The sequence below is a fragment of the Somniosus microcephalus genome, chromosome 14, assembly GCF_052327205.1.
Source record: "Somniosus microcephalus isolate GS21.2 chromosome 14, FLI_Smic_1.0, whole genome shotgun sequence".
Classification (NCBI taxonomy): domain Eukaryota; kingdom Metazoa; phylum Chordata; class Chondrichthyes; order Squaliformes; family Somniosidae; genus Somniosus; species Somniosus microcephalus.
Genome location: NC_141000.1, coordinates 94,465,106 through 94,484,561, shown reverse-complemented (window position 1 = coordinate 94,484,561; position 19,456 = coordinate 94,465,106). Strand labels below are relative to the sequence as shown.

General features: G+C 47.3%; 1 protein-coding gene across 4 annotated transcripts in view; it reads left to right on the top strand.

Moving 5' to 3' along the window:
• The window catches only part of tfg (trafficking from ER to golgi regulator), a 183,255-nt gene that overhangs the window by 92,396 nt on the left and 71,403 nt on the right, over positions 1-19,456 (top strand). For 3 of the 4 annotated variants that reach the window (XM_086006979.1, XM_086006977.1, XM_086006978.1), the window contains one exon: positions 1,810-1,977. The exons of the other annotated variant lie outside the window; for it this stretch is intronic. In XM_086006979.1, the coding sequence (XP_085863105.1) occupies positions 1,810-1,977 (168 nt within the window). The remainder of the gene's footprint in view (positions 1-1,809; positions 1,978-19,456) is intronic. 4 annotated transcript variants of the gene reach the window in all.

The window sequence follows — 19,456 nt, the reverse complement described above, 5'->3', positions numbered from 1 at the left end:
GATGTATATCAATGACCTGGACATGGATATAAGGGGCATAATTTCAAAGTTTGTAGATGACACAAAGCTTGGCAATGTAGTAAACATTGGTTTTAATTTACTACTCATTGCTGCTAATTCGCTGTTGCAAAAGATCACTATAAATGTTATAACCATTTTATATGCACCAGTCATGGAAGGTCACGTTTATGGATAAATAAACTAGAAATGCTTTTGTGGCTTACCAGGAATAATAAACACTGAAAAGTAATCCTGCAGCCCCAAAATTTGCATTGCTTGACCGTCCATGTTCTACCAGTAAAACCTCCGCATCCATTTGGAATTTGAAGCACAAGCTGCAGATCAAGAAGAGAATCGTGTCTGGTGAAACTTGCATTGTGTCTTGTCTCTCAAGCTCGGAGAAGATTTACCCTAGCTGGGTCTGATGTGTCAGTTTGTCCTGACAAATCGTTTCATAAGCTGGAACTCTATCGTACACTTGTGGATCTATCCTTGTCCTCCAGTTTAATAGGTTTTGCCATTCCAGAAAGCTTATTCCAGTTTCCAATTATTTTGTAATCTGATGGTTCCCTGTACTCTAAAGGAAAGATTAAGAAAGTGAACCCTTTGGGGGAGGGACGGTTATATGCTTAGGCCACACTTCCTTTAGGGATTGCACTTTAGCTAACTTACTTGGTTAAATTTATCCAACAGCGCATATATGCAGTATAATACTGGCGCCAGACCAGCACATACGTTTGTCAGGGTCACCTCGGATCATGTGGATCATATTAAGCAAAGCACTAACTTCTTGCGACAATTTGCAGTTTGATGACCTCCAGGCAAGATATAGTGCGCAGCGTGGGCCATGTTGCAAACACAGGCTGAGTCTCCAGACTCCTACCGACATACAAACACTAGCAGCAATTTCCCTGAAGAACAAGTTCGGGGGGGGGCGGGGCGGTTGGGGCTGGATGGTGTCGAGGAATAGCAGTAGGTGCAGTCCAGAAACTGGCTCAACTGCCCATGTTATTGGTGTCTCCACTCTCAAGGAAGGCAGAGCTTATTTTGATCGCTTGCATTTTGGTTCAAACATACTAGACTGGGATTGTTGAGAAAATACCATTAAAGTCACTCAACATTTGCTTGGTGTCAGTTCTCACCCCCACCCAGTCTCCTGGTTTTACCACTGGGAATATGTTCCAGCATTTTTGTGGACATTTTTCAAGACGTTTGGGTCCCGGAAGTTTTGTTGTTTAACTTTTTGCAGAACTCCCACGTGGCTCAGTAAAATGGTTTTTTCAGGATGGAGGACTGGATTTAGCACAACTCTCCACAGATTTTTTCATTTGTGACTTTTGAGACTGTTGGTTAATGATTTTTTTCTTCATTACGTAGTGAATTTTTTGCAGTCTTTGCTCTCTTTGAGTTTTGTTATCCAGTTTAACAGTTCACGGGAGAAGATTTCCACTGCTATGTGGAATAAAATTGCAAACCTGTTGATGATAATGGTGCAATTGTACCATATCAAAAAAGCCTGCATGCTCAGTTTAAGTGTGGGGCAGTGCCCAGCAGTGCATAGAAATACCAGCGGAAGAGTAGTAGCACGTGTGTAGCTCTGCACGTACGACTTTTTTCAAATGCCTGTCCGTGCCTCCCCTCTTTTCCGCCTCCCACCAACCCATTATTGATTTTCCTCAGTTTTATATAAGGTTGGACATTTTTTTTTAAAACGCAGTTGGGAAAACTGGCTATGGTCCTGCTATATTTAAGTACCTGTATTTTTAATAAGTAGCCAAGACATGTTTTTAGTTTTGTGCTTTGTTACAGATGCAGTTGATGGAAGGGATGGAAAGCCTGTGGCACCAGACTCCACAATTAAGCAGCCAGTTCCTGTTAGTGCTGCCAGCATGTCTGCCTTTGATCCTTTAAAAAATCAAGATGAAATCAACAAGAATGTAATGTCATCATTTGGCCTGACTGAAGACCAGGTTTCGGGTAGGTGTCTTGAATCATAGAATGGTTACAGCACAGAAGGAGGCCATTCAGCCCGTTGAGCCCGTGCCGGCTCTCTGCAAGAGCATTTCAGCTAGTCCCACTTCCCCCCCCCCCCCCCCCCCCTTTACCTGTAGCACTGCAATTTTTTTTCTTTCAGGTACTTATCAAATTCCCTTTTTGAAAGCCATGATTGAATCTGCCTCCACCACCCTTTCAGGCAGTGCATTCCCGATCCTAACCACTCGCTGCATAAATTTTTTTTCCCTCACGTCGCCTTTGGTTTCTCTGCCAATCACCTTAAATCTGTGTCCTCTGGTTCTTGACCCTTCCACCAATGAGAACAGTCTGTCCAGACTCATGATTTTGAACACCTCTATCAAATCTCCTCTCAACCTTCTCTGCTCTAAGGAGAACAACCCCAGCTTCTCCAGTCTATCCACGTAACTGAAGTCCCTCTTCCCTGGAATCATTCTCGTAAATCTTTTCCGCACCCTCTCTAAGGCTTTCACATCCTTCCTAAAGTGCAGTGCCCAGAATTGGACATGACACTTCAGTTGAGGCCGAACCAGTGTTTTATAAAGGTTCATCATAACTTTATGAAGCCCAGGATCCCATATGCTTTTTTAACTGCTTGCTTGCCCTGCCACCTTCAATGATTGCACATATACCCCCAGGTGTCTCTGTGAATGCACCCTCTTTAGGATTGTACTCTTTTGTTTATATTGCCTCTCCTCGGTCTTCCTACCAAAATGTATCACTTCACACTTTTCTGCGTTAAATTTCGTCTGCCATGTGTCTGCCCATTTCGCCAACCTGTCTTTGTCCTCTTGAAGCCTATCACTATCCTCCTCACTGTTCACTATACTTCCAAGGTTTGTATCATCTGCAAATTTTGAAATTGTGCCCTGTACACCCAAGTCCATGTCATTAATATATATCAAGAAAAGCAGTGGTCCTGGTACTGACCCCTGGTGAACACCACTGTATACCTTCCTCCAGTCCGAAAAACAACCGTTCACCACTATGCGGTTTCCTGTCACTTAGCCAATTTCATATCCATGCTGCCACTGTCCCTTTTATTCCATGGGCTTTAACTTTGCCGGCAAGCCTATTATGTGGCACTTTATCAAATGCCCTTTGGAAATCCATGTACACCCCGTCGACCGCATTGCCCTCATCAACCCTTTGTTACCTCATCAAAAAACTCGATCAAGTTAGTTAAACACGATTTGCCTTTAACAAATCCATGCTGGCTTTCCTTAATTAATCCACACTTGTCAAAGTGACTGTTAATTTTGTCCTTGATTATTGTTTCTAAAAGCTTCCCCACTACTGAGGTTAATCTGACTGGCCCGTGGTTGCTGGATTTATCCTTACACCCTTTTTTTGAACAAGGGTGTAACATTTGCAATTCTCCAGTCCTCTGGCACCATCCCCGTATCTAATGAGGATTGGAAGATTACAGCTAGTTCCTCTGCAATTTCCTCCTTAACTTCCCTCAGCATCCTAGGAAGCATCCCATCTGGTCCTGGTGACCCATCAACTTTAATACAGACAGCCTTTCTAGTACCTCTTTATCAATTTTTATTTCCTCCAGTATCTCCACTACCTCCTTTATGACTTTGGCAGCATCATTCCTTGGTGACGACAGATGCAAAGTACTCAGTTAGTCCCTCAGCCATGCCCTCTGCCTCCATGGGTAGGTCTCCTTTTTGGTCCCTAATCGGCCCACCACTTCCCTTACTACCCGTTTATTATTTATATGCCTATAGAAGACAGGGTACTGAATTTGGATGATCAGCCATGATCTCATTGAATGGCGGAGCAGGCTCGAGGGGCCGAATGGCCTCCTGCTCCTATCATCTATGTTTCTATGAATTCCCTTTTATGTTAGCTGCCAATCTATTCTCATACTCTCTCTTTGCCCCCTCACATTTTCTTTTTCACTTCCCCTCTGAACTTTCTATATTCAGCCTGATTCTCACTTGTATTCTCAACCCGACATCTGTCATATGTGCTCTTTTTCTGCTTCATTTTACTATATCTCTTTCGTCATCCAGGGGAGCTCTAGCTTTAGTCACCCTACCTTTCCCCCTCTTGGGAATGTACCTCAACTGTTCCCTAAAGGAAGTGTGGCCTAAGCATATAACCGTCTCTCCCCCAAAGAGTTCACTTTCTTAATTTCCTCTTTAAAGGCATTGTTCGATTACAGTAATGCCTGCCAATCTTTGATTCCAATTTACCTGGGCCAGATCTGTTTTTAACCCACTGAAATTTGCCTTTCTCCAATTAAGTATTTTTACTCTAGATTGCTCCCTGTTCTTTTCCATAGCTACTCTAAACCTTATGATACTATGATCACTGGTTCCTAAATGTTCTCCTACTGACACTTGCTCCACTTGACCCACCTCATTCCCCAGAATCAGATCCAGCAATGCCTCCTTCCTCAATGGGCTGGAAATATACTGATCAAGAAAGTTCTCCCGAAAGCACTTTGGAAATTCTTCCCCCTCTCTGCCCTTTACACTATTACTATCCTAGTCTGTATTAGGATAGTTGAAGTCCCCCATTATCACTACTCTATAGTTCTTGCACCTCTCTCTAATTTCCCTGCAGATTTGCTCCTCTATATCTTTACCAATAGTTGGCAGCCTATAGAATACACCCAGTAGTGTTATGGCACCTCTGTTATTTCTTAACTCTAACCAAGTAGGTTCTGTCCTAGACCCCTCCAGGACATCCTCTCTCTCCAACACTTTAATATTCTCCTTAACCAATACTGCCACCCCACCTCCTTTCTTTCCTTCCCTATCTTTCCTGAACACCTTATATCCAGGAATATTTAATACCCACTCCTGCCCTTTTTTGAGCTAGGTCTCCATTATTGCCATGTGGCTATTTGTGCCTGCAGTTCACCAACCTTATTTAGCACACTTCGTGCATTTACACACATGCACTGTAAACCTGTCTTAGACCTCTTGTATTCTCTCTTAGTCTGACCCCACCTAATACCGTACTATTTCTCACTCTAGTGCTATTTCTCTGTCTCGCAATCCTTTGTGCACTTTGTTTCTCCTTTCTAATGCTACATCCAGGTGCCCATCCACCTGCCAAATTAGTTTAAACCCTCCCCAACAGCACTAGCAACCCCCTCCTCTCCAACGAGGATAATGGTTCCGGCTTTGTTGAGGTGCAACCCATCCGGCCTGCACAGGTCCCACCTCCCCCAGAACTGGTCCCAATATCCCAGGAATATGTAGCCCTTCCTCCTGCACCATCTCTCCAGCCACGCATTCATCTGCTCTATCCTCCTATTTCTATACTCACTAGCTCGTGGCACCGAGATTAATCCAGAGATTACTACCTTTTTGAGGTCCTGCTTTTTAATCTCTTTCCTAGCTCCCTAAAATTTGCCTGCAGGACCTCCTCCCTCTTTCTACCTATGTTATTGGTACCGATTTGGACCACGACCTCTGGCTGTTCATCCTCCCCCCTCAGAATGTTCTGCAGCCGCTCAGTGACATCCTTGACCCTGGCATCAAGGAGTCCGCATACCATCCTGGAATCACGTCTGCGACCGCAGAAACACCTATCTGTTCCCTTAACCATCGAATCCCCTACCGCTATTGCTTTCCCGATCTTCCTCCTTTACCTCCCCCCCCACCCCCCCGTACAGCTGAGCCACCCATGGTGCCATGGACTTGGTTTCTGGCTGTATTCCCCAGAGGAACCATCACCCTCACCAGTATTCACTGAATACTGGTTGGAGTGCGCAATGCACTCGGAACTCCTGCACTACCTGCCTGGTCCTCCTTGTCTGGCTGGCAGTCACCCATTTCCTCTCTGCCTGCACACCCTTATGCTGCGGGGTGACCACCTCCTGAAACGTGCTATCCATGTAGCTCTCGGCCTCACGGATGCACCGCAGTGACGCCAGCTGCTGCTCAAGCTCCAAAACCTGGAGTTTGAGCTCCTTCAGCTGACGACACTTCCTGTACACATGGTTGTTCAGGACACTGGAAGCGTCCTGGAGTTCCCACATGTCACAAGATGTGCATTCCACAGGACTGAGGTGCCCTGCCATGCCTCTACTTAATAGATTATTAACTAATTTAACAGAAATAAAGTGAAGACTTAAAGAACAATCACCAGCTACTCATCAATTTGGTTTTTTTCCTCTTCAGCTCCTTCCCTTGTGCTGACGTCACTTACCTCGCTCCCTGATGCTCACACTACCTCTGGGCTCTCTGGCCTACCTTTTATCTCTGGCTGCTCCTTTCGCTCTCTCTTCCTTCCCCCTCAGCTCCGAATTCCCACTCTCTCCGAACTCCCACTCTCTCCGAATGTCCAATTTAGCACTCTGTCTAGAAGCATTCCATTTAGGATCATTCTGTGCAGCCCACTCAGACTTATGTCAGTAATTTAAAAAACATTTTTTGAAATCCCATAGTTGCAGTTTTGGTAATGTACAAGGCCAGCTAAAGCAAATGGTTAAAACTACACTGCAAAATAATTTGTAAACTTAATTTTTATGAAATTGGACATGCTGAAAATCTGTATCTTTCTACAAATACCAATTTGTCCTTCATTTTTAAATTTAAAAAAACCTAGTAATGAAATTGTCACTGTAGCTCATTATTACTTCTGTATTGTTTCTGGGCTGGCACCCTGAGAATCATTTGCACGTCCATGTCCATCAGCAAAATGTATCATCTAAGTAACTGGAACTGTGTCTTTGCTCATGTGCTTAGTTACCATGCAGAGATTAAATAAACAAACCCAAGTATCTTGTAATGGCAAGAATCATGAACTGCAAACATTTTTATTGACTGAGCATGTGGAGAGATTATGCGGGAGAAGTACAGATGGTCCTTGGATTTATACTGCTGGAATTTTTATTTATTTCTGCTGAAATAATGGCCAGTTAATCATGTGGCCTCAAATTCCACTCTGATAAACTTTGTTGGGTAGGTGTAAAAGATCACTTATTTTTACCCTCATTTCTTTTTTGTCTTGTATACTTATTGGATTTGTCAACTAAAGACCAAGAGCTGTGGGGCTGGCCCTGGAGTGGGACCAGACAGATGCTCAGCTCAAGGGCAATCTGGGAACTGTCATAGTACTTGTTTGCCATGGAAAGTCTTCCTTGGTAGAATCTGATTGGTTCAGTCATAAAAATGACTTTTTTTGTATAGAACGTGTATATTTTTCCAAGATATCCGGGACAAACTGGGAGTGAGACAAAGCCCAGCAGCTTCCTTTCTGCTTTCAGTGTGAGTCTTGCTGCCGTATGCTAACAAGTTAACTAAGTACAATGTCGTTTCAAGCTTTTGTCCTTTTAAGTTGCATCTGGGAATGCAGTTAAGTGGAGCCAGATTTTTAGAGTTTATTTAGGGAGTTTTTGATACCGCTTTGCCAACACTTCTTTGTGGGAGCAAACAGCAGGTGTTGGCCTTTCTGCTTATGTTCTGGTATCTGTTATACTAGCTGATTTTCACTGAAGTTATCAAAAGTTAAGTGTGATATTTGAATATTTATGACCACTAGCACAGTGCAACATGTAAAGTTGGAGGTGTTTTATGAAAATTTGACATTAATTTGATTCTACTGAAAATGGCTCTCGAAAGGAGAGGCTTTTAAAAAAAAATTTGTTCATGTGATCTGGGCGTCGCTGGCAATGCCGGCATTTATTGCCCATCCCTCGTTGCCCTTGAGAAGGTGGTGGTGAGCCGCCGCCTTGAACCACTACAGTCCGTGTGGTGAAGGTACTCCCACAGTGCTGTTAGGGAGGAAGTTCCAGGATTTTGACCCAGTGACGATGAAGGAATGGCGATATACTTCTAAGTCAGGGTGGTGTGTGACTTGGAGGGGAACTTGGAGCTGGTGGTGTTCCCATGCGCCTGCTGCCCTTGTCCTAGGTAGTAGAGGTCACGGGTTTGGGAGGTGCTGCCGAAGGAGTCTTGGCGAGTTGCTGCAGTGCATCTTGTAGATGTATACACTGCAGCCACGGTACGCCGGTGGTGGAGGGAGTGAATGTTTAAGGTGGTTGATGGGGTGCCAATCAAGCGGGCTGCTTTGTCCTGGATGGTGTCGAGCTTCTTGAGTGTTGTTGGAGCTGCACTCATCCAGGCAAGTGGAGAGTATTCCATTACACTCCTTACTTGTGCCTTTTAGATGGTGGAAAGGTTTTGGGGAGTCAGGAGGTGAGACACTCTCTGCAGAATACCTAGTCTCTGACCTGCTCTTGTTGCCACAGTATTTATGTGGCTGGTCCAGTTAAGTTTCTGGTCAATGATGACCTCCAGGATGTTGATGGTGGGGGATTTGGCGATGGTAATGATGTTGAATGTCATGGGGCGGTGGTTAGACTCTTGCTTGTTGGAGATAGTCATTGCTGTAAAGTCTGTGGGTTGTGCAGTTAATAAATACACAGACTTCAGAAGTAACAAATAAAACAGGTCTTTACTATTCGAAGGTCCGGGCGAATCTGCCCCAGCAATCCTGCCACAACACTTATATACTGGTGTGGTCACTATCGGTATTACAGTATACAGAAGCCAAACAAATAGTGCCACACCTAAAGTAGTTCTCTTAAAGGTGAACGGTTACATTCAATAGTTCCCTTAAAGGTAGACGGGTACATACACTACAATCCTCCCTTTTTAGCTTATTACTTAGAGTCTCTGTTAAACATACATATCTTCAACTTCCTATAAACAATTATAGATATAATCTCGGTGGAGTCAATGTCATATAAAACAATTTACAGAGATAATCTCGGTGGGAACAGTTCACAGGTTCAGTCTCTGCGGAAACAGTTCATAGATTCAGTCTCTGATCTTGACTCGTTCCGAACAACATTTCTTTGGTGTAGCCGGTTCACCTGGCTAGCGTGACTCCTCCATAGCCTTTTTCTTGACGTAACAGCTTGAACTTTCGTCCTGTTGAACCAGCAGTGCGGACTTTTACAACCAACTGGCTGTCTTGACATTTTCCAGTTTTTCAACTAATTTAGCTCCTTTCGTAGTGTTCCGCCTGAGATGGTAGAAGTGCTAATATTTTAGACAGTTATTATCTTCTGCTTCTTTTTCTTTTCTGCCTTTTTGAAACTCTCGGAGCTCCTTTCTCGGCTGCCAGCTGTAGCGCCACCAACTCTCTATGTTCCTTAGACCTTAAGTGCTTCCTCCGGATTTCAGCACTTTGGGAGTTTTCATCACAAGCTGGGCAGACCACATCCTCGTAATATTCAGTGTCACTCAACAGGTCATGGTAATATTCGGGTTCGTCCTGAGTTAGGCCAGCGAGAGAGCCTTCTTCTTCCTCCTCACCCGTCTGGACGTTAGCTGACGGTGGTTCCTTCCCTAGACATCTTTCTTGAAAAGACTTCTTCATGCATTCATATTCATCCCGCTCTTCCTGGGTTGTCTGCCATTCCTTCACTACTGACCTAATTTGTGAGTTCAATACCTTCCCTTCCACCGGGGATTGCGGTATCAGGCTATTTAATCCTTCTACTGAAGCAGCTGTTTCAACATTCTTCTGTTCACATTGACGTGATTCAACGAACTCTTCATAGAGTAAACTGTAACACAAAATCTGTGTTGCCACCTCAGTTATTTCTGTAACTTTTGGGAGCTCCGAATTCCTTCCCTTTGCAGATTGAAGCTCATGTTCCCATTGTGGAGTCTTGTCTCTCAGCATGTGAAGGAGTTGGCTGACCGTTAACTCTTCCGCGGGGACTCTCTGGATCAGAGTCTTCACCATTTCATCCACCTTTCCCTCCAATGCTTTCACCTTCCTTTCCTCTTGTACTTTGGTTTCAAGCGCTCGAAGAAGTTGCGTCTTGATGCTCCCAAGCTCATGTTCAGAGCCCATTCTTACAGTCTCTGTGTTTCTTACAGTTTCCTTCCCTTCCACTGAAAGGATTCCCAGTTGACTCTGCTCTTCAAGTCGTTGAACCTCGGTCATTGCCGCCTCATATTTGTCTTGGGTTTCCTCCAATATTTTTATGAGTTCTTGGACATCTTGTCTTTCATGTTCTGCCATGTCTTTCACCGCTAAATTCTCATCTATGGATGGAACTTCTACCGATGAGTCTGTCTTGGCCTTGAGCTCATCAAGAATTTCCTGCAGCCTTTGGACTTCTTGCTCATGTTCAACCTTTAGTTGTTCATATGCTTCTACTGAAACTAGCTTTTCGGAGGTTGCCGAGTTAATCCCCTCCAGAATTGTAGCCTGGGCCTGTTCATACTGTTCTTTCCACTTCTCACACTCTGCTTGTAAGGAGTCGTAGAGAAGAACTGGAATAAAATCCCGGCTTCCTGAAGATTCCTCTTCATTTGCTTCTTTCGCAATTTCCTGTTGGAGTTCAGCCAAGGCTGCTACGCTATCTGCCTCTTGAAGTCTCACTGCCATCAAATCTTCTTTATTCTTGCAGTCTATCTCAGTCATTTTCCCTTTATTTTCATTTAACTGAGTGATAAGCTCCTCTTGCAACATGGCCACATTATTCACATCAGGTAAAGAAGCGTTTCTCTTTTCCATGTCCAAGATTTTTTTCTGCATCTCTAAGTGCACACTGCGATTCAGCTTCTCTTAACCTTGCCTGCACTAGCTCCGTCTCCAATTGCAGAACAAAATCGTCAGTGTAGCGTGGTTTGCCTTTATGCTGTATCTCTAGATCATGCAAATATTCTAACTCCTGAACATCATAAGGGAGGTGTGATCGGTAATTGGTCACGATGGCTCTATGGTCGCTCTCTGCTTGAGCCAGCAGGTTCTGTTGTCTTTCCAGACTCTCCCATTCGGTTTCATAGAACTTTTTCATTGTTTTCATCTCCTGTACGAGACGGTAACTTAATTGTTCGAATTGTTGTCGTACTTTGAAATAACGTTGAGTTCGAGCTCGGTGTTCCTCCGTAATGCATATGTCTGTGACTTGAACAGACTCAGAATTCTCTGTCTTTATGCACGCCATCGTTTTTCCAACCTTAGTCAGTGAGTTCATGTTAACCTTGTTTTTCATACGTGGGCTGGACTTATCGTCTTCCGGCTCAGAGTCTGAGCTGCTTGTCTGCACCGAGTCCTCACTCGTCATTGCTTGTAGGTAGTGCCATTCCATGTCTATTTTCTTGATCCACTCCCGTCCTAGAAGTGGTGGTCCTCCCTCATGTAGTACATACAAGTTCATTCTTGGGTGTTCTTTACCCCTATCTCTCACCTTGACTCTTATTTTTCCCATGGGGTATACTTTATGCCCCGTGTATGTCTGCAATATGAACTTGGTATCTCTTAAGGGTATGTGTGAGAATAGCCGGTGGTAATCCCCTCGATTTATGACTGATACAGCTGATCCAGTGTCCAACTCCATTTTCACTTGGACTCCAGCTATTTTTAGCATGACCCAGATAGTTTGTAGGTCAGCTTCCTTACTCACATGGTGGATACTCAGACTACCCAGCTCCTGGCCGTTTGGATCTGAGTCTGGATTCTGTTCGTCTGAACTCTTCTCAGCCCCCTTGTATACCTTCTTGTACTTTTCTTGTGATGGCTTCCTTTGGTTGTTGGTCTTCTTCCCTGACCGGCATACCTTAGCGATGTGACCCAGTTTGCCACATTTCCTACATTCTTGGTTCTTAAACCAGCATTGATTCTGGTCGTGTGTTGTCTTCCCACAACGATAGCATTTTGTTGTGCTCGAGGTAATTTGGTCCACCCCGAGCGCCGCCGCCTTTAGTTGCATTTCCGCCGTTCCTTTCGCTGCGGCTTCGTGTGATGCGGCTATAAGGACAGCCCTGTCAAGTGTAAGGTTTCCCGCTCTTCCTTTCTCGCCCCGCCCACTTCAATGGCGGTTTCCCGCTTCTGGCGTCTTCTCCGCCTAATGGCGGCTTCCCGCGTTTCTTCCCGGTGGAAGGGGTACGCTTCCCCCACAGCAGACAGGTTCAGCCGCTGGCTGGCTTTCGCACAGCTCCCCTTACTCGGCTATGTCTTTTCCTCCCGCCCGCACGGCTCTACCGGCGCTGGGTACACCCCGTTAACGGAGGACAGTTCAGCCGCTGGACTGGCTCTCGCGCAGTCTCTCTCTCCGTCCCCGGCTCTGTCGCTCTCTCACCCGCACGTTCGGTGCTACCGGCCCTGGGTACCCCGTTGGTGGAGAACAGTTCAGCCGCTGGACTGGCTCTCGCGCAGTCTCTCACACCGTTTTCGGCTGTGTCTCTCACCCACTCCCGCACGTTCGGTTTTGCCGGCTTTGAGTACCCCGTTGGTGGAGAACAGCTCGGCCGCTGGACTGGCTCCTCGCAGTCTCTCTCTCCGCACCCGGCTCTCACCCGCACGGTTCCCGTTCGCCTCCCCAGCCCTCTCGCAGACCGGTGTTTCCCTCCCCGGCTGCGGCTGGGTTTCTCTTCCCGCACCTACTCGCAGGCTCAGCGCTTCGTGGCTGCGGTCGCTGCCCGGATTTTTCCCGCCGATCGCGGTCCGGCTGTCACCCGACGCCGTTGGACCCGACTTTTGGCCGGCACAGCTCCCCCTCGACCGAGGTCGAGTGCTCTGCCCTTATCCTCCGGATACTTCTACACCTTCCCCTACTCACAGTCTCTTCGGCCGCCTTGTTCCCTGCTGATCGGCTCACTCCGCACCGTGGTAGAAGGGTAGTCAGTGCCTGTTGCTAATGGAAGCTTTTGTTGCTAAAGTCTTCCACCTTTCTCCTGCTGCAGCCTCGTGTTTTCTTCCAGCAGCACGACGAGGGCGGTTGCCTCTCTTCGACGCTCTTCTTGCTTTGGTAATCTTGCCGCAGGGTACGATCGGACTCGTCGCCACTGTAAAGTCTGTGGGTTGTGCAGTTAATAAATACACAGACTTCAGAAGTAACAAATAAAACAGGTCTTTACTATTCGAAGGTCCGGGCGAATCTGCCCCAGCAATCCTGCCACAACACTTATATACTGGTGTGGTCACTATCGGTATTACAGTATACAGAAGCCAAACAAATAGTGCCACACCTAAAGTAGTTCTCTTAAAGGTGAACGGTTACATTCAATAGTTCCCTTAAAGGTAGACGGGTACATACACTACAATTGCCTGGCAATTCTGTGGCACGAATGTTACCTGCCACTTATCAGCCCAAACCTGAATGTCGTCCAGGTCTTGTTGCATGCGGGCATGGACTGCTTCATTATCTGAGGAGTTGCGAATGGCACTGAACATTGTGCAATCATCAGCGAACATCCCCATTTTTGACCTTATGATGGAGGGAAGGTCATTGATGAAGCAGCTGAAGATGGTTGGGCCTAGGACACTGCCCTGAGGAACTCCTGCAGCGATGTCCTGGAGCTGTGATTGACCACCAACCACCACAACCATTATGCTCTTGAGATATATACTCAACATGGTCTAAAAGAAAATTGCTTAGAATTGGAAAATAAGCTGACAGACTGGATGCTGGCAATATGGACTACCCTATTCCTCTGGCACCTTTTTGATCACCTCACTTTGTTCCACCCCCCCCCTTGCCTCTTAAAGTCCACATTCTCTACCATCCACCCAAGCCCTATGTCAAGTTTCTCATCGAGATATCCTCACTGCTTTCTTCCCTCAGCCTTTGCACCGAATGACTTCTCATTCTTGGTGATTTCAACCTCCATCTCAACTCACTTTGCCCTCTCTTTGAGTTCACTGCCCTCCTGTCTTCCCTTTATCTCTCCCTCCATATAAACTGTCCTACCCATATTAACTGCCACCCCCCTCGACCTTGCCATCTCACATGGCCTTTCTATTCACTTCATCTCAATCACAGATAAGGCCACCTCTGATCACTTTCTTGTATCTCTCACCACTAGCATTCCCCTTCCGACCCCACTTCCTCTGTTTCTGCCTCTGGAAAAAATCTCTCTTCCATCCACCCCTCCCCCACCCCCCCAGTCACTTACTAATTCGTAACTATCTAGCTTTTGGACGTCCATTCTATCACAATACTTCTGTAACTACCAATCTGCTCAGTCACACCCTCACCTCCACCTTTGATGCCCTTGCCCCAGTAAAATCTTTACTCTCTCTCACCCTGGTCATTCCCCTTGGTACGGCCCCCATCTTCGTTCCCTTAAGTCCAATAGATGCAGATTTGAACATTTATGGCGCACACTGGTATACCCATTCATTGTCAGATCTTGCTGGACCACATCAAGCACTATCGGGTCCTGCTCTCTTCCAAAACTCCTCACTAATCAAGCATTATCCTGGAATGTAAAGATAACCCCAGCTGCTTTTCTCCACTACCAACCATCTCTTTAAACCCCTCTCCTCTCCCCTGCCCCCTCCATCCTCACTTCCAACAAGCTCGATGACCACATGGACTTCTTTGTCACCTAAGATTGAGTTCAGTTGCCTCTGCCGCATCACTCCCTTCCTTCCCATAACCCACCAAGCTGAACTTCTCCCAAGGTTCAGCCCTGAACATGCATCTGTCACTAGTTTCGCTCCTATCTCCCCTCCTGCCCTCTCCAAGCTCATCTTGTCCATGAGACCCACCTCCTGCTCTCTTGACCTTATTCCCACTAAACTGCTGACCTCCCAACTTCCCTCCCCATTCTAGCTGATACTGTAAATCAGTACCCTCTCCTCAGGTACTGTCCCCCTCTTTTTCAAATCTGCCATCTTCACACTTCCTCCTCAAAAAACCCATCCTTGATCCCTTTGTCCTTGCCAATACTGCCATATCTCCAACCTTAATTTCCACTCGAGTCCTTGAACATGTTGTCGCCTCCCAAATCCGTACCCACCTTTCTCGAAACTCCATGTTTCAACCTCTCATCAAGTTTTTGCTCCGCTGACATCCAGTCCTGGATGAGCCAAAATTTCCTCCAATTCAACATCGGGAAGACCAACGCCATTGTCTTCGGACCCTGCCACTAACTCTGTTTCCTTGCAATCGTTTCCATCCCCCTCCCTGGCCGCTGTTTCAATCTGAACCAGACTGCTCGTAATCTTGGTGTCCTATTTGACCTTGACCTTGAGCTGAGCTTCTGACCCCATATCCTCTCCAGCATCAAGACTGCTTACTTCCACTGCCAATATCGCCCATCTCCACCTCTGCCTCAGTGCATCTGCTGCTGAAACCCTCATCCATGCTTTTGTTATATCCAGACTTGATTATTCCAATGGTCTCTTGGCTGGCCTCCCATCTTCCACCCTCATAAAGTTAAGTTCGTCCTAGACTTTTCTACCCTTATCCTGACTCGCACCATCCCGTTCATCCATCACCCCTGTGCTCACTGACCTACCTACATTAGCTCACAGTCCCCGAATATCTCGATTATAAAATTCTCATCCTTGTTTTCAAATCCCTCCATGGCCTCGCCCCTCCCTATCTCTGTAACCTCTGCCAGTCTTACAACCCTCGGAGAACTCTCAGCTCCTCCAATTCTGGCCTCGTCCATCACCTCTCTCCTTTTTTCCCCCTCCCTTCTCCCCAGCATATGCAGCCTTCCCCCTCACTAAACTGCTCCACCTCTCCCCCTCACTAAACTGCTCCACCTCGCCCCTCACTAAACTGCTCCACCTCGCCCCTCACTAAACTGCTCCACCTCGCCCCTCACTAAACTGCTCCACCTCGCCCCTCACTAAACTGCTCCACCTCGCCCTTCACTAAACTGCTCCACCTCGCCCCTCACTAAACTGCTCCACCTCGCCCCTCACTAAACTGCTCCACCTCGCCCCTCACTAAACTGCTCCACCTCGCCCCTCACTAAACTGCTCCACCTCGCCCCTCACTAAACTGCTCCACCTCGCCCCTCACTAAACTGCTCCACCTCGCCCCTCACTAAACTGCTCCACCTCGCCCCTCACTAAACTGCTCCACCTCGCCCCTCACTAAACTGCTCCACCTCGCCCCTCACTAAACTGCTCCACCTCGCCCCTCACTAAACTGCTCCACCTCGCCCCTCACTAAACTGCTCCACCTCGCCCCTCACTAAACTGCTCCACCTCGCCCCTCACTAAACTGCTCCACCTCGCCCCTCACTAAACTGCTCCACCTCGCCCCTCACTAAACTGCTCCACCTCGCCCCTCACTAAACTGCTCCACCTCGCCCCTCACTAAACTGCTCCACCTCGCCCCTCACTAAACTGCTCCACCTCGCCCCTCACTAAACTGCTCCACCTCGCCCCTCACTAAACTGCTCCACCTCGCCCCTCACTAAACTGCTCCACCTCGCCCCCTCACTAAACTGCTCCACCTCGCCCCCTCACTAAACTGCTCCACCTCGCCCCCTCACTAAACTGCTCCACCTCGCCCCCTCACTAAACTGCTCCACCTCGCCCCCTCACTAAACTGCTCCACCTCGCCCCCTTTAAGATACTTCTTAAAACCTATCTCTTTGACGAAGCTTTTGGTCACCTGCCCTCCTTTAGCTTAGTGTCAATTTTTGTCTGATTACATGATGTAATAAAACTCACTACGCACTTGGTTCGAGTATAAAGCAAGGCTTTAATCAACTGGTTTCAGAACATGGAGGTCTAGTTGTACTTCACTAGTTCCTGTCTTACAAGATGTCCCTGGGCAAGCTGGGCCCACGCCCGAGCATTTATACTCCTTGGACGGCGCCACCAGCTGGCCATCCAGTGTTATTTCATGAGTTGTTTCTTCATGATGATGAGATTTATAACATTCTTCCTGCCTAAAAGATTTGGAAGTCCAACGACTTCCTCCTAACGGATTAGGCGGACCACGAATAGCCGCAGTCTTTTAGATCTTTGTTTATGGCTGGAAGGCACGTCTCCCCGGACCGTGTCTTGGTCCCTGGGCCGCTTGATCCGTACTGGTAGATCGACAGGGCCCGTGTCGCCTTGATCGACCTCAGGGGGCATGGGGACATTGTGACTCCGGGTGCGGGTCCCCACAGGCGCAGAGCTGGCTTCATCTTGTTTGATAGCCGGGGATTGACCGGCCTCCTGGCTTCGGGTGGCCATCCCACGGGGAGCGCTCGGCTCCGAGTGGATCCGGTGGGGTAGCCGGCAGTTCTCTTGATATCCCAGGTAGGGCGTCATCTTCAAAGGAGTGCAGAGTGTTGGCATCATTACCGTGGGTCCCTCTATCAGTTGGGTCCGTGGGACCGGTTGGACAGGGAGCCAGATCTCGTAGCGAAACGGTGGACTCCCGGCCGTCAGGGTACCGCACATGCGCGTACGTGGGATTAACGTCAGTGAGTTCCACCTCGTCGACGAGGGGATCGTTTTTGGAAGATCGGACACGGGGCCGGGAGCTGCCAACCATGACGGTAGGGACGTTCCATGAGTGGAGCGACGCTGGAAGCTGAAGAATCGCTCGTGAGGCGTGACATTGGTGGACGTAGAAAGAAGAGACTGATGGAATGCAACACGTCAGGGAGCATAGTTTCCCACTGCTGGTCTGGTAGGTTGCGTGACCTCAGTGCAAGACGAACAGTGTTCCAAATGATAGCGTTGTATCTCTCAACCTGTCCGTTACCGATGGGATGGTACGGTGCTGTTTTACTTGTGGCGATTCCCCGTTGGGAAAGATAACTTTTGAGTTCGCTTGACATGAAGGAGGGACCCCGATCAGAGTGGATGAAATTGGCCCTACCGCAAAGGGAAAAGACTTGATCAAGGCATTTGATCACTGTGGAAGTAAGCACATTGGGACAGGGGAAAGCAAAGGGAAAGCGTGAATATTCATCCACCATAGTAAGTAAGTTGGTGTTTCACGTTGAGGAAAGGCAATGGCCCTTTAAAGTCAATGTTGAGTCGCTGCATAGCGTGTATGAACGAGCCATCCGATGGATGGAAGGATTGCGGTTTTAGTTCCACACAAATTCTACAGGAGGAGCACGTTCTTTTCACATCTTCCATAGAAAATGGGAGATATTTAGATCGCACAAAGTGCAACATACGGGTAACGCCAGGATGGCATAAGTCAGTATGAAGATCCGCAAGAGTTGAAGTTGACATTAGAAGAGCAGAATGCCCGCGTGAGGGTATCCGGGGCCACATTCTCTTTGCCTGGTCGATAATGTATGGTGTATCCAAAGGCGGCCAATTCCATCCTCCAGAGTTGTATTTTGTTATTCTTGATCTTAGTGCGTTTCCGGTTATCCAGCATAAAGGCCACGGAGCGCTCATCGGTTATAAGTGTGAAATGGCGACGAGCGAGAAAATGACTCCATTTACGTACAGCTTCGATGATGGCCGTAGCCTCCTTCTCGACAGGAGGATAATGGAGCTCGCTACCCTGCAGAGTTCTGGACAGAAATGCAACGGGTCGACCACCTTGATTCAAGGTAGCAGAGATCGCCACCTCCGATGCATCGCAATCGACCACGAAAGGAAGATTTTCATCAATGGAACGAAGCGTGGCTTTTTCCAGTTGTCGCTTGAGGAGGTTGAAAGCTGAAATAGCCGTTGCCTCCAATGGAAATTACTTTGCGTGAAGCAGGGGCTGGATCTTGTCGGAGAAGTGGGGTATCCACTTCGCATAATAGACGAACATGTCGAGTGCCCGACGAAGGGAGCCGAGATTCGTAGGGGGAAGGGAACTCCTGAAGTGGACGAAGTCTCTCTGGATCCGGTTTGATGACACAGTTGCCCACCCAGTAGCCAAGGATGTTGACTGATGGTACTGATTTCACAGATTTGGACTCATTTAAGGTTAAGTTGCGACAACGGAGAATGTCAAAAAATTTCTGGAGATTGGCATCATGCTCCTTCTGGTCAGGACCAGCAATGGTGATATTATCTAGATATGGAAAAGTGTCTATTAAGTTCTCCTGTTTGACTAGGCTATCCATTGCCCGTTGAAAGACGGCCACCCCATTGGTGACCCCAAATGGAAGGCGACAAAACTGATAAAGCCGACCATTGGCCTCAAAGGCCGTATACTTTTTGTCAGAGTCCTTTAACGGTACTTGATAATATGCGCTCTTTAAATCAAAAGTTGAAAATGCCTTGTAGTTGGCAAGGTTATTGACCATATCATCGATGCGTGGTAGTGGGTAGGCATCCAGGTTGGTATACTGGTTAATAGTTTGCGAGTAATTGATGCAAAGATGTTTCTTGTGTTGCTTCAGAGGATTTTTAACAACGACGACTTGAGCCCGCCAGGAAGATGAACATGGCTCAATGATACCGTCAGCTAGAAGGCGAGAGATTTCTGCCTCGATAAAGGATCGATCATCTTGGCTGAAACGTCGTAGTTTAGTGACTATGGGCTTACATTGGGGGGGAAAGATTGGCAAACAAGGAGGGCTCGTCGAGCGAAGCCGCCAAAAGCGCACAAAACGATACTTTGGCAATAGTAAGCTCCAGCTTTGACCCTCCAAACTCGAAAGTGAGTCTTTTGTGTTGTTTCTGGAAATCCTGTCCCAGGAGCACATCACTGCATAGGTTTTTGAGCACCCCGAGCCAGGTGGAGAAATAAGTGCGGCCATTGAGAATAAGGTCGACAAGACAAAAGCCGGAAGAGTTGATG